General features: G+C 39.1%; 1 protein-coding gene across 1 annotated transcript in view; it reads right to left on the reverse strand.

The window, feature by feature from the left end:
• Positions 1-16,262, reverse strand: part of LOC126277946 (leucine-rich PPR motif-containing protein, mitochondrial) — a 185,637-nt gene that overhangs the window by 127,612 nt on the left and 41,763 nt on the right. Inside the window, exons 4-7 of the mRNA XM_049977541.1 lie at positions 13,483-13,750; positions 13,130-13,361; positions 12,702-12,893; positions 5,007-5,220 (exon numbers count right to left, since the gene is read on the reverse strand). Coding sequence (XP_049833498.1) covers positions 5,007-5,220; positions 12,702-12,893; positions 13,130-13,361; positions 13,483-13,750 — 906 coding nt within the window. The remainder of the gene's footprint in view (positions 1-5,006; positions 5,221-12,701; positions 12,894-13,129; positions 13,362-13,482; positions 13,751-16,262) is intronic.

A 16,262-nucleotide genomic window follows, 5' to 3' on the forward strand; every position in this document is an offset into this window, starting at 1 on the left:
ACAGGGAGGGAGAGATTCGTTAATAATAGTATTAGACGAGGTGACTCTTTGAGCCAGCTTCATTTTAATACAGTCATGGGTGAGGAGATAAAGATGGTATTGGCTGGTAGTGGTTATAGTACGGGGGATGAAGAAATAAAAATCATTTGTTATGCCGACAATGCAGTTCCACCAGCAAACAATGAAAATAGTCTGCACACATTTTTACATATATTTGATGTTGCAGCCAAAAACATAAATTTTGTCACATACACTTAAGAAAACATGTATGACCACATCTGTGGAACCAATTAAATGCAAACTAAAAACTGGTTGAAAAAATATTCAGCAAGTATTTAAATATCCTGGTACTGAACTGTGAAGCACTGGGAATGTTGAAAAGAAAGTTAGAGAACAAGTATCAAAAGTAAACAAAGTGGCAGGGTATATAAATTATACTATTTGGAAAAACAAGCATACAGGAAAAGATGTAACGACAAGAATATACAAAGCAACAGTGAGACCAGTTATAACATACACAACTGAAACAACACTGGAAGCATCAAAAACAAAAAGACATCTGGAAATAACGGAAATGAAAATTCTTTGAAGGATTACATGGAAGACATTGTAAGATATAAACAGAAGTGAAAATTTTAAAAAACGATATAAAGTGGACTCTACTAATGAGTGGGTTCATGAGAAAAAACATGAATGGAATGAACATGTAGACAGGATGGATGAATGGAAGATTGTGAAAACTGTAAGCAATTAATTACTAGGTGTTAAAAGAAATACTTGCAGTCCAAAGAAAAGATGGAGTGACAACTTCAGGGTAAATTTACAGGTACTGAAGGAAACAGGCTTTAGCTTAGGATGAAAGGAAGAAGAAGAAAAAGAAAAGAAAAGAAAAGAAGAAGAAGAAGACCTATTGAGAGATTATGTGTATCACTGCTGGTTTCCAAAGATATTCAACTAACTGATTATAGAACAGGGATGAGCCTAGTGCGAGACAGGTGTATTATAGTATCACAAACCACTTAATGAGCCTAAGAGTTCCACTTAGCCTCAATAACAAACTGGAAATGATATAAGCCCATGAAGTTCCGTTCTGTAAGATTGATGAACCTGCTTTTGACAATGATAGAACTCAACATGAGCAGCAATAACAGGAGTCTATTTTCAGTGATAAATTGAGAATAACTGACACATTTCATCATATGGGAGACTGGCAGGTTCTTCAAGAGGAGCCAGCTGACACAAAAGGTGATAAACATGAGGAGAAATGCATGACAGAAACAAAAGTATTACACACATTGGGGTTGGCAACTCCAAAAGCTTGGAAATCTTGCCAAACACGTATTTCATATGCAATATTCGACAGAATCATCATGCGGAAGAAACAGTGGGGGTTGTATCAACTGCAGTGAACTCTGGCATGTCAAAAATGCAGCCATATAGTTTAAGCCACGAAGAGAGCCTGCTGCTGGTTGGTGTGAGCTTACTACTGCTTTCAACTAGAGGTTGAAGAATTTCTTCCACTGACATATTGGCCATAGCGAACTGAGACGTGAAATAATGTAATGCTGCACAAACACAACATCAGAATTCCAAACCAACAAACTTTTGTTCCGTTTCCACATGCAGGAATGTACTGAGACACTGAATGAAGTAGTACTTGGTATGACACACACTACCAAGTAGAACATTAATGCACAGTCTAACATTGAGCATACATGTGTCACATAAACATTAGCCTGCTGAGTGTCCCAGCGCCGACCTATATAAGGCTGTTTGGTACATGGTGAAGCACTTGCTGCACCATCTGTGCCAATGTGCAGTGGCCTCTTTAGGCTGGCCATGAAGGCACAAGCTGTTTAATTTTGTTTGCTTACTGTATAAGGTTACAACACATTGTGTATATTTTTTGCTTTGAAATCCATTAAGTAGACTTGACGAATTACTGTTGTTCACATAATTTCAACAAGCCTATCGACAAAGTGCAGGAAAAATCATTTAAGTGCACCAAAATGATTTTTATTGTATAGAATATTCAACTATGCACTTAAAAGATTTCTAGCACATTTGCTTAACTTCTGAGAGTAAGAACTGCACCTGACTGGTTTTCTCCACATGAAAGATATTCATTTGCTGATACAGAACACATAAATAATCAAAAAATGACCACATTTGCACTCAACAGTTTTTTGCAGTAAGCCTGTAATAGATTCCTCAATATATAATGCTGCTGCTATTACATAAATCAATCTGCAGTATGAGTTATTTGAAAATGCAGAAAGTTCTCAATCACCTGGGTGTGGATTACCTGGTTTGTGGGTTGACTGTGCATAGTACAGTGATTCTTGAAAAAATGTAAAATAAAGCCGGAAGCATTCTTTTTTAATGTTCTGCACTGCAGAAATATTTTCATTCAGAACACACTATTATGCAAGTAGCTAATCTTTTATTGCCAGAAGATGATGCTAATCACAATAACACAGTCTAACATCCTTGAAACAATTTTCCATTGTTTCCCATTTCTCTTCAAGGAACTACAAACATTATAACACGCTCATGACAATTTCATGTCTATATGTTTGTCTAGCCCTTTCCCTACAAGCTACTGATTGATAATTTCCAACATATCTAACACAACCCTAAAAGAATATGATGGTTTCCCCCCTCCCTCCCACCTTCACCACCCAGCCCCTTTTCGGATTGTTCTCCCCAAGTTCTTGGTATGTACTGGTATGAAATACAATCATACTGTTAAATGTTGTCAGCAGGAATGCATTGTTGGCTCCACTAAACAGGTCTCAATAATACTGTAGCTTCTAAAATGAATTACTGACAATGTGTATTAAACTACACTCATGCTCATAAATTAAGGAAAATTGCAGAATGTGGTGCCACACAACGTGGCACTACACAAAGCTGGTGCTAATAGCATAGGCACACAGGGAACACAACGACACAGATCTTTGAGTCCACAGTATTGGTTATAAGTTGAGAAAACCATCACTAAACCGATGTGCTACAAAATGCCACTGTTTCCTGCATATCTACCCCGACATCAATATGGGATATGATAACCATGCACGCTGGACAAAGGGTTGGCATACTCTGGATCAGGTGGTCAAGCAGCTACTGGGTTATAGCCTCCCATTCTTGCACCAGAGCCTGTCTGAGCACCTGAAGTGTCATAAGGGTTTGAAGACGTGCAGCAATACGTCAACCGAGAGCATCCCAGATGCAGAACAGGTAAGCCACTCTATTCACCTGATATCTTCTGTTTCAAGGTACTCCTCCATGATGGTGGGGCAGTGCGTTATCACCCATCAGGAGGAAGGTGGGACCCACAGCAGCCCCGAAAAAGCGGACATACTGGTGGAAATGACGTCCTGATACATCTGACCGGTTACAGTTCCTCTGTCAAAGACATGCAGGGGTGTATGTGCACCAATGATAATCCCACCCCAGACCATCAAACCACAACCTACATACAGGCCCCTTTCAAGGACATTGAGGGGTTGGTATCTAATTCCTGGTTCACGCCAGATGAAAACCCGGCGAGAATCACTGTTTAGACTACATCTGGACTCATCCGTGAACATAACCTGGGACCACTGCTCCAATGACTATGTACTGTGTTCTTGACACCAGGCTTTACGGACTCTCCTGTGACCAGGGGTCTGTAGAATGCACCTTGCCGATCTCTGTAGACTGTGTGTCTGGAGGAAACTGTTCCAGTGGCTGCTGTAAGGTCCCAAGCAAGGCTACCTGCAATACTCCGTGGCCATCTGCTGGCACTGATGGTGAGATATCGGTCTTCTTTTGATGTTGCACACTGTGGATGTCACGTACTGTAGCGCCTGGACACATTTCCTGTCTGCTGGAATCGTTGCCATAATCGTGAGATCACACATTGTGGCACATGGAGGGCCCGTGCTGCAACCTGCTGTTTTTGACCAGCCTCCTGTCACCCTATTATTCTACCCCTCACAACGTCATCAATATGTGTTCTTTGAGCCATTTTCAACATACAGTCACCATTAGCATGTCTGAGAACGTCTGCACTGTACTCTGACATGCACCAACACACCTCTGCGTATGTGGACTCCTGCCAGCACCACCGTGCAACTACCGAGGGTCAAATGCACCGCATGGTCATACTCCGAGGTGATTGATACCTGCAAACCGCCCACCAGAATGTTGTTTCGCCATGTATCAGCATTATCCTTAATGTAGGAGCATGACTGTATATCACATTTCTTGTTTTTGTTGAAATTACGTATGGTTTACGTGTTTTAGGAAGATGACAGATAAACACAAACATATTGACCTAGTGACACAAATCATTAGATAAGGAAAAAATCTGCGAGAGATTGATTAGCAATGTCTCTGAACAGAGATTTGAGTTACTAAGCGACATGGATATAGTGAACAAAGTGTGTTAGGCAGCGAAAGAGAGCAAAGTCAAGACAGCTGAGGAACATATTATCAAGCACACAGACTGAAATGCATTGATTTTTTATCTGAGAGGCACAAGACAAAATCTGTTTGAAAATACTGACGTTCTGACTTTGAAAAACAAAAAACAGAAGCAGGAAAAAAGTGAAGTACCAGCAGAAAAAATTGGAGAGTTTCTCTCTGCAAACTCAAAGCAAGTTAATATGAAACACATTATGTTTTGAATGTATTTTTTAAAATAAGTTGTTTTTTTGTGTAAGTAATGAAGTGGGGTTTCAAATGTGGCATGTACAATATTTTCTAAATAAAATAAATTGTACTTTTGAATAGAGACATGTATTTTGTGTTACCAGAGTTTTTCGTTTTCCATACAGTCTCAGGTCCACATAAACCTGGATGCCAGGACTTTGTTGCGTTAAGGAGAGTATAAATGACAAATATAATTGCATAGGGGTTTACATCTCCCTTATTTCAGCATCACCTCATTCTTTTTCACAAAAATAATACATTACAATAGCTTATTAAAAAAGAGATTCAAAAATTATTATTGAATCTACCTTCTGTGTCCCCTTTTCTGCCACAAGAAGTCAAAAGTGGCCAGAAATAATGAGGTCTGATAGGAAACCCATCCTGCCTGAGAAGAGAGAGCAGACAGCAGGCCTGTTCCACATTGGAAGACTGGATACTCATCTCTGCTGCCAGAACCAGTGCCTTGCTGTTTAAGCCACTCTCCTCCATTTCTCTGCATATAGACACAATTTTCTCCACTGGCTGAAATAGCAAATTCTTTGTTATTAACAAACTCTCCAGTTCTTATATAAAAAAAATTAAAAAAAATGAGTTTTGGAAGTTGTAAAACAACATACTTAGTAGAAAAAATAGTTTGTTTCTGAATAAAATTAATAATGTGATACAGTGTGTGTGACAAAATTCAGTGCTGAAGTACAAAACATTGTTGTGGCCTTAAGTTCAAAATACTGGTTCGATGCAACACTCCATACAGCATCTGAGTGTGCAAATCATGGAGGTGCACACAGAAATAACAGCAGTCTTTAAGACTGGAAATAACAATTTGTTTATTCTGGATATAATTACAAGAAGAGATAGCATTACAAGTTACAATATAGCTCTGATGTGAGTTGCAGGAAGAGATAACACCATCAAGTAACCATATACAGCTGATGTTCCTGAAACACCTCACCTTTATCTATGATAATGATATAGCCCAAAGCAATTAATTAAAATTTGCACCAGCTCTGGGATTCAAACCTGAAGCTCCTGCTTATTAGGCAGACACACTACATCTACATCTACATCCATACTCCGCAATCCACTATACAGTGTGTGGCGGAGGGTACCTCGTACCACAACTAGCATCTTCTCTCCCTGTTCCACTCCCAAACAGAATGAGGGAAAAATGACTGCCTATATGCCTCTGTATGAGCCCTAATCTCTCCCATCTTATCTTTGTGGTCTTTCCGCGAAATATAAGTTGGCGGCAGTAAAACTGTACTGCAGTCAGCCTCAAATGCTGGTTCTCTAAATTTACTCAGTAGCGATTCACGAAAAGAACGCCTCCTTTCCTCCAGAGACAGCCACCCGACGTCCTGAAGCATTTCCGCAACACTTGCGTGATGATCAAACCCACCAGTAACAAATCTAGCAGCCAGCCTCTGAATTGCTTCTATGTCCTCCCTAAATCTGACCTGACAGGGATCCCAAACGCTCGAGCAGTACTCAAGAATAAGTTGTATTAGTGTTTTATAAGCAGTCTCCTTTACAGATGAACCACATCTTCCAAAAATTCTACCAATGAACCGAAGACGACTATCCACCTCCCCCACAACTGCCATTACATGCTTGTCCCACTTCATATTGTTCTGCAATGTTACACCCAAATACCTCTATACGAGGGTTGGAACTATTTATTCACAACCAATACAAAAGAGTTACATGTTTGCACCTGTTACTGTTCTTCCAAGTAGTCACCAGCATTGTGTAGAACCCACTGCCAGCTATGTGGGAGGTGTAGTATACCGTTAGCAGAGCCTGTTCTGTTGATGGTGCGAATGGAGTTGTCTTCTGCCAGTCGAATCTCTGGAACAGTTCTGAAGTGAATGCCACAAAGTGGTTTCTTCATCTTCGGAATGAAATCAAAGTCACAAGGACTTAAGTCCACAGAGTATGGTGGGTGGAACAGTACTTCCCAGTCGCATCGACCGAACAGAGCAGCCATAGCTTGGGCTGTGTGCACCCGTGAATTGTTGTGCAAAATGATGGGTGGGCTGCGCAGAAAGTGTCGCCGCTTCTTTAGCAAAGCTGGTCGCAGGTGATGCTCCAAAAACGAACAGTAATACTGTGCACTGACGGTCTGCCCTGGAGGAACATAATGCATACATGAGAACCACCGTAACTTTAGACTTCCATTCGCACCATCAATAGAAATCAATAGAACATGCTCTGCTAATGGTGTACTATGTATTCCACATCGCTGGCAACGAGTTCTATACAATGCTGGTTGCTACTCTGAAGGACAGTAACAGGTGCAAACATGTAACTCTTTTGTATCGGTTGTGAATAAATAGTTGCCACTATTCAAGATCTAACCCTTGTATTCTGCATGGTTTTGACATTAACAATTTGAATGGGTTATAAGAACAATTGCAATACCCACGCCACACTTATTTAAGACAAAACAAACAATGGCCAGTCCAGGGTGGAATAACAACAATATGGAAAGGATAGGCTGAATTGAAACTTACAGCTTATTGCTGCAGGTGGTGACACATCCTTGTGCTCCTCTAACAAGGGCAGGGTGCGGGGTGGGTCTCACTGATTTGGCTCAAACTGTGCGAGTAGAAGGAGGTAGATAATCCTATCAAGTGCCAAGAATATCTGGCCTGAGTTCTCTAAAGATTTTTGAGTAGAGTGTATTGGATTTTGAGCAACTCTGCTCTTGTCAGTGCTTTAGCGCAATGGTCTAGCACACCACTGCCAATTTGCCGAGGTGACTGATTCTCGCTGCACCAGCCTCCACCTTTTTGTTAAAAAAAATCCTTGTAGGGTTCATTATTATGGTCTGGCCCCAATAGCCAGATACAGTGGTCATGTGTGAGTGTGAGTTGTGTTTGGGTGAAAATGTGTGTTTCATCTTCTTAGAAAAAGGCCTTGCGGCCAATAGTTCAACATGTACGGTAATCTGTTTGGGTTGTGCATAGCACCATCTGCAAATCTTCTTTCAGCTCATCTATTTTGTATATCTTCGTCCTTTCAATGGGGTTTTCAGCTTTAGGGGGGGGGGGGAGGGGAGGGGGGGGGAGGAAGGTCCGCAGGTGCTAAGTCTGGAGAGTACAGAAGATGAGTCAACACAGTGATTTCGTTTTTTGTGCAACAGTCACGCACCAACAGGGATGAATGTGCCGGTGCATTATCATGATGCAAGAGCCATGAACTGTCTTGACACATTTCAGGATGTTTCCTTCTCACATTTTCTCACAGGCAACGCAACACGTCTCGACAGTACTGCTGACTAACAGTTTGTCCTTGTGGCACGAATTCATGATGAACTAATCCATCAAAGTCAAAGAAAACTATCAGCAAAGGTTTGAAATTTGACCTGACCTCATGACCTTTTTTTGTTCTTGGAGAAACTTATCCGACCAATTGTGAAGATTGACCCTTGGTCTCAACATAATAATCGTAGACCAACATCTCTTCAACAGTTATGATTCTCTTAAGGAACATCTCGTTCTCATTTGTGTGGTCCAAAAGCTCTTCACTGATTGTGAGGCAAAGGTCTTCCTGATCTTGACTCATGAGCCACGGGACGAAATTGGTGGCAACATGATGCATTCCAAGATGCTGTGTCAGGATTTCATTACATGATCCAACTGAAATGTTACATTCTTCTGCAATCTCTTGGACAGTCAATCTTCAATTGGCATGCACAATTTCACTCATGTTTATGACACAAGTGTCGTCCGCAGACGTTGAAGGGCATCCTGAATGAGGGTCATCTTTGACTTCCGTCTGGCCATTTTTAAACCACATGAACTATTCGTAACACCAAATATAGCTTAAGCACTGATCACTCTAGGGTTCCTCCATCATTTGGTGTGTCTCTGTAAAGGTTTTCTTGTGTTTCATGCAAAATTACATGCAGATGCAGTGCTTCTCTAACCCTGCCATCTCGAAATTCGCAAACTGTGTGACATAACATTCTACTCAATGCAGCACAGAACAATAGCTAACAGATGTACAATAGTGAACCTTCTGGCAGTTATGCATTAAACAACCAAATGTGCAGCAATGCCAAACGCATTTCACTCCAACACACAACTGGTGAGAAATAACGAATGTTCCAGAATTTTTTGAATAGACCTCATATAATGCCAAATTTCAACTTTTATTACATAATTAACACTGAATAGAATGAATGTCAGCATGCATCAACGTATAACAGGACACTGAATTCCAAGGATGCAAACATCATTTTGGTGAAAACACTCATGGTCCCCAAAACCACTTGCTCTTACACCATGCATTAGGAGTGCTTCAGGTATAACTGTTACTCTTTGTATTTTTATGTATGCAAGAGCCTGTCAATATACTTGGTCCTTAAGTTGCTAGAACCATCAAGAAATTAGAGGAAGAATGTAAGAATGTTGTTACTTTACCCAAGCCAGGGAAACTAACAAAAGAGCTTTAGGCAAAATTCTAGAGAAACAATATTAAAACCAAAAGTTGCTAAGACCAAAGTTATTCTATTGGTGGATTCATGGGGTGGTCGAGTAGATTTGACATTGTACGAGGAGACATTAATCAATGAGGAAGACAAAGTAATGTGTATTATGAAGATCATTCCACCTTTTCTAATTAAAAGACTACAGAGTGCTCCTGAGTTGCTACAACAACTGTGAGCATTATTGTCAACAGAATATGCAATTAAACTTCACTACTGGCCATCAAAATTGCTACACCACGAAGATGAAGTGCTACAGACATGAAATTTAACTGACAGGAAGAAGATGTTGTGATACGAAAAATATTAGCTTTTCAGAGCATTCACACAAGGTTGGCACCAGTGGCGACACCTGCAACATGCTGACATGAGGAAAGTTTCCAACCGATTTCTCATACAAAAACAGCAGTTGACCGGCATTGCCTGGTGAAACGTTGTTGTGATGCCTCGTGTAAGAAGGAGAAATGCGTACATCACGTTTCCGATTTTGATAAAGGTCAGATTGTAGCCTGTTGCAATTGCGGTTTATCGTATCGCTACATTGCTGCTCGCGTTGGTCGAGATCCAATGACTGTTAGCAGAATATGGAATCAGTGGGTTCAGGAGGGGTAATACGGAATGCTGTGCTGCATCCCAACGGCCTCGTATCACTAGCAGTCGAGATGACAGGCATCTTATCCGCATGGATGTAACGAATCGTGCAGCCACGTCTCGACCCTGAGTCAACAGATGGGGACGTTTGCCAGACAACAGCTATCTGCAAGAACAGTTCGACGACGTTTGCAGCAGCATGGATTATCAGCTCGGAAACCACGGCTGCGGTTACCCTTGACGCTGCATCACAGACAGGAGCGCCTGCGATGGTGTACTCAACGATGAACCTGGGTTCACGGATGGCAAAACGTGATTTTTTCGGATGAATCCAGGTTCTGTATACAGCATCATGATGGTCGCATCCGTGTTTGGCGACATTGCGGTGAACACACATAGGAAGTGTGTATTCGTCATCGCCATACTGGCGTATCACCCGGCGTGATGGTATAGGGTGCCATTGGTTACACGTCTCGGTCACCTCTCATTCGCATTGATGGCACTCTGAACAGTGGACGCGACGTTTCAGATGTGTTATGACCCGTGGCTCTACCCTTCATTCGTTCCCTGCGAAACCCTACATTTCAGCAGGATAATGCACGGCCACATATTGCAGGTCCTTTCTGGATACAGATCTCTCACCAGATGAAAACGCCTGGTCAATGGTGGCCTAGCAACTGGCTCATCACAATATGCCAGTCACTACTCTTGATGAACTGTGGGATCGTGTTGAAGCTGCTTGGGCACCTGTACCTGTACACACCATCCAAGCTCTGTTTAACTCAATGCCCAGGCGTATCAAGGCCATTATTATGGCATATCAAGGCCATTATTACGGCCAGAGGTGGTTGTTCTGGGTACTGATTTCTCATGATCTATGCACCCAAATTGCGTAAAAATGTAATCACATGTCAGTTCTAGTATAATATATTTGTTCAATGAATACCCGTTCACCATCTGCATTTCTTCTTGGTGTAGCAATTTTAATTGCCAGTAGAGTACATTTGATCATGCAGCATCAATTCAGCACTCCTGTTTTCACCCCAATGACTTGTCATACTTGCAATGCTTTAAAATCACAGAGGAAAGACCTTAATTTAAAAACTTTGAATGAAGTATTCTTTTCGCTGACGCATATTTCAGAAAATATGTTTCTGCTTAAAAAATGCTTTCAAAAATGTGTACAGTGTGAACAATATTTGTGTTTCAAATGTTTCTTCGACGAATATCACCATAAAATTTTTAACTACTACTAATAATTAATTGCTACAATTTTCAGAACTTTTACTTTCATTCAAAATTTCACACAGTTATGTAAATTAATTTCACAAACATAGTAATTAATTAATTGTAACGGAATTGGCTGAGGGAATTAGATAAGACAATGAGACACTTAAAGTAATAAAGGAGTTTTGCTATTTGGTGGTTGAAGTAGAGAGGATATAAAATGTAGACTGGCAATGGCAAGGGAAGCGTTTCTAAAGAAGAGAAATTAGTTAACATCGAGTATAGATTTCAGTGTCAGGATGTTGTTTCTGAAAGTATTTATATGGAATGTAGCCCTGTATGGAAGTGAAACATGGACGATAAATAGTTTGGACAAGACGAGAATAGAAGCTTTCGAAATGTGGTGCTACAGAAGAATGCTGAAGATTAGATGGGTAGATCACGTAACTAATGAGGAGGTATTGAATAGAATTGGGGAGAAGAGGAGCTTGTGGCACAACGTGACTAGAAGAAGGGATCAGTTGGTAGGACATGTTCTGAGGCATCAAGGGATCACCAATTTGGTATTGGAGAGCAGTGTGGAGGGTAAAAATCGTAGAGGGAGACCAAGAGATGAATACACAAAACAGATTCAGAAGGATGTAGGCTGCAGTAGGTACTGGGAGATGAAGAAGCTTGCACAGGATAGAGTAGCATGGAGAGCTGCATCAAACCAGTCTCAGGACTGAAGACGAAGACGACAACAACATAACTGAACTGAATATGTTAATTTTATGTATATAAACTGAACTGTTGGAATTTATTTAAATTTTATAAGTAATATTGTAACAGTGTGACAACAACAACAAAAAATAGGGAATTAGTGATAAAACAGAGTTGGGAATTGGCAATCAGTCATTTGACCATTGTGCTACAACACTGACACTAACAATGTAACTTAAAATACTTTCAATTTTACTCCAAAATCTTTAGAGAGCATTTTCTCTTTTCCCATGACCCACTCAGGCAAGATATACTAGGAACCCGAAAGGGTCATCTTTCTGCTTCTACTCACAGTCTGAGCCAAACCAGTGAGACCCACCCAACACCCTCCCCCTTATAAGCCAATGGCCAGCTCACTAAGACAACTGTACAAAGATCTGCAGTTTAATGTGAAATACAAACCATAGTGTAGCTTCACATTTCTCAAAAATACCACTCATGAACTGAGTAAAAATTAAATTAAATTCTAGAAAAAATCACGAAAACACTTCAGGATTGAGTCTTTTAGTTTAAGTGTATTTACTGTGCTACCAAGTACATTAGTACATAAAACAACCACCACACACTTCTCTCCAGCTCATATTCAGACATGAAATTAACTTAAAAAAAGGTTTTACACCACTTAGATTATTTTCTTTAAAATATAATTGCATTTAGCTATCTACACCTCACCCAACTATGCACCCCCACAATTAATATCATGCTTGTCTCTCTTGATTTCATAGAAAGACAACATATGGTGAATAAAAGAAGTACTTCGGATAACTGATCTCTTCAACTTAATAACAAAACTATTATGACACACTATTTTCCATTTTTTCCTTACATTTTTGTGATTTTCTCAATCACAATGTACTACCAAAACCCTGTAGCAGCTTCTTTATGTATGAATTTCTCATTCATTTCTTCTATGTACACATTCTTGGCTTACCCGGTTTACATGAATTAGCTGCTTGATGAAAAAATTTCCAGCGGAAAATGATTGCCCTTCAGGAACCACTGGTGGAGGCATTGTTTTCAATATCTTCATAGCTATTTCTTCCTTGCCATGATTAACTAGCCGTAGAATTAAATTAATAGCATCTTGGTTATAGCCTGCCAACTGCTGCATCTTGTCAATGATCTACATGAAAACAAAACAAACAGAAACTGCCGTATATCTTTAGAGGTACAGTATACTTAAACTGCATTACATGGACATGATCATCTAAACATTCACAAGTACAAAATTTACTGATATGAATACCAACTGAATACAAAGACACAGGTGAATGCACGTAAGTATGTTTGTAACGTAAGATGTATGAGTAACTTTGAAAAAAAAGTTATACATTTACTTGAGGTTTTGGGCATACTTACTTCATCAATAAATTTGTCATGCCCATTGACAGCAAGTTCGTAAATTATTTCCATAAAATCTTTATCTAAAAGAAACACATTTTTTTCTTGACTTTCTGCAAAGACTTTTCTTATAGAGTCAATGTCCCCACGTTTAGCATATCCACACAACAATGTAGTGTATGTGTCTGAGCTAGGTTCAAGTCCAGCCTGTCGCATTACACCCAAGATACCAACAGCACTCTCCATATCGCTACAAAAAACAATCAAATAATTTGAGAGGATTTTTCACAACACAAATTTAACTGTTATAATTCAACTTCTTATACATCAAATAGCAGGAGGAAAAATGATAAATACAAAAAAGCTCTTACTCAGCCCTGGAATGTCCCATGATAAGAGCATTGAAGACATTTTCATTGACTGGAAGCTGTTTTTCCCTCATGAATTCTAAAATTCGTGTGGCACCTTCAATGTCTCCCCGTTGGCAATATCGAGCTATAAGTCTCTGATAAGTAACACGGTTTGGTTCAACACCCTTCTGCTCAATATCAGCCAGAAATTCAGTAGGGGAAAATTCATGTTCATTCTCCAAATAAACACGAAGCAATGCATTGTAATGGCTGATGTCCAAGGGTACCCCTAAGACAGAAAAAAAGGAAATTACAAAAGATGAACTATTTCTGACGAAGAACTGGACACTGAAGATAAAATATAAGCAATGTTATGAAATTGTGAACATTAACTTGTACAAATTGTCCAAAATATCAGTTTGTAAAGAATGGAAATTTAAATGAAACTTAAAGTTCATATACAAAGTGTAAGCAGGTTGAAACAATGTCTGCCCCAAATGTTTTGAGTGCTGTGTGAAACTCATAGGGGAATGAAATATTAAAACAATTACAAACACTAAGTCACAAAAGCTCTGACCTCATTTTAAGTTTTTCATTGATATAAAGGGCTTCATAAAAGAGCAAGAAGCCAAACAATTGACTGAATGTCTCTCAATACCGACATCAGATAAAATGTATTGAACTAAGGAACTCTTACCAACAGACTCATCAGTAGTAGAGTGGGTCTCATTCTACTCTTCAGACTGAAAGGAAGTGTATTGGATACCTGCTAGAAGGAATATTACTTTTTTACTTTTTTAAAAGTTCTAATTTTTTTCAAATTGGATTGTTATTAACAAATTCTGAATCATAATTCTTAATAAGTATTACATGTTTCATAGTTAATTATTAACTGCATGAAAATGAAAGTATTCACAATTAATTAAAACTTGATACAAAAATCCAAAACATCAAATACAAAATTAAATACTTTTTCGTTTTATACTTTTTCAAAAGTACATGAACAAAAGTGTTATTGATATATAACATTTTTCATTTAACGATAAGACATTCTGTGGTTTTGTTACAATTTCAATGTATAATAAATGTGATTAATAAATAAAAACAAAAAACTTATTTTTATTTTAAAAATTTGGATCAGTATTTGCTATTAACTTTTCAATTTGATGATAAAAAAACTGAAGTTTCATGTTGGGATATCAACAATATCAGGAAAACAACAGATTGCTACTCACCGTAAAGATGACCCACTGATTTGCAGACAGGCACAATCAAAAGACTATTACAATTTAGTTTTCTGTCAAAACCTTCTTCAGCAAAGAAATCACATACACATTCACACAAGCAAGCACATCTCATGTACACGTTACTGCTACCGCGGGTAACAGTGGTCAGATGTACACGAGGTGTGCTTGCTTGTGTGGATGTGTGTGTTTCCTTTGCTGAAGAAGGCACTGGACAAAAGCTGTAATGTGTAACAGTCTTTTTGCTGGGCTTGTCCACAGCTCGGTGAGTCATCTTTACAGTGAGTAGAAATCTACTCTTTTCCTAATATTGTCAATTTGATGATGCAATTAATGTAAATTCAAATAAAAGAAAAAAATATTTACTTCCTGGATGAATCAAACAAATGTCATTGTGATTTGAAGACCAGGATGATAACACTCGGCTAAGCAGTGGATGATTCTGTTAGCAGAAGGCTTCAACTATTTTATAGTTTACACATATCACTGATAGAAAATTTTCAAACTCTTCCTTCCCATCCGCTTTAGAGAAATTGATTTTGGGGCAGTGATCTTCAAATCAAATCCTACAAGCCAGAAGAATATTAAAGAAGGCCATTCCCTAGCAACCCCTCTTAAGATAAAAGTCTACATCTACATCTACATGACTACTCTGCAATTCACATTTAAGTGCTTGGCAGAGGGATTACTCAGTCAGAATGATCACTAATATTGTTGTACTGCCATAAAAATATGCTAAGTCAGGGTGTATATGGGGACAAGGAAAAAAATTGCCGGATTATTCCCGGATTTCTCCCGGATATCCCGTTTAAAAAATATGCTTTTTCCCGGGAGAAAATACACTTTTTCTGTGCTAAGTGACAGAAGGTTTCCAGTAGATTTTCCCTCGGAACTGTAAAACTTATCAATCCTTTGAATGGTTAACGTTTTATACCATCGCGCAGAACTTCCCGGAGGGAAGATGGGTCAGAGAAATTTTGGAGAGACTTTTAATATAAAAAAAAACAAGAGAAGTTTTGGAAAGACCTTTGATTTGCAGCGACATATACGCTGCATATTTTCATATTATGAAAGTATAAATTAGAATTGCACCAAACACAGCGTCTTAGTTTCCGAAACCGAGGTTGCGATGTCCTTTTGTAAGCGAGTCATATCTCAAGCCACAAGATCTCGCCAGCCGATGACAGCAGCTATTCAGAGCATAGGACACGTGTTATAGTCAGCCAATAGCAAGATCACTGGTTACATAGTGCGAACACGCAAGAGGAAAAGTTAATGGTTTACATTAATGTACACAGTACCGTATATCTACAAGAAAAGCTAAGCTTTCACATATAATTTTGGTCCCTAAGATTAACACGCCACAACAGAAGCTAAGCTTTCACATGTATTTTTTCTTTTTTTTTTTTTTTTGCGTGTGTTATACTTTAAGATACATCACACAAAAGTGCCAGTAAATTTAAAATTCTGACATAAATGTTTCGGCTAGAGATTCTTGTAAGTGGCTGGTCCTCAAACTGTTCTGTTTCGAACGCTCTGTGATTTAGATATCCATCC

Source organism: Schistocerca gregaria, chromosome 6 (assembly GCF_023897955.1).
Source record: "Schistocerca gregaria isolate iqSchGreg1 chromosome 6, iqSchGreg1.2, whole genome shotgun sequence".
NCBI classification, from domain to species: Eukaryota; Metazoa; Arthropoda; class Insecta; order Orthoptera; family Acrididae; genus Schistocerca; species Schistocerca gregaria.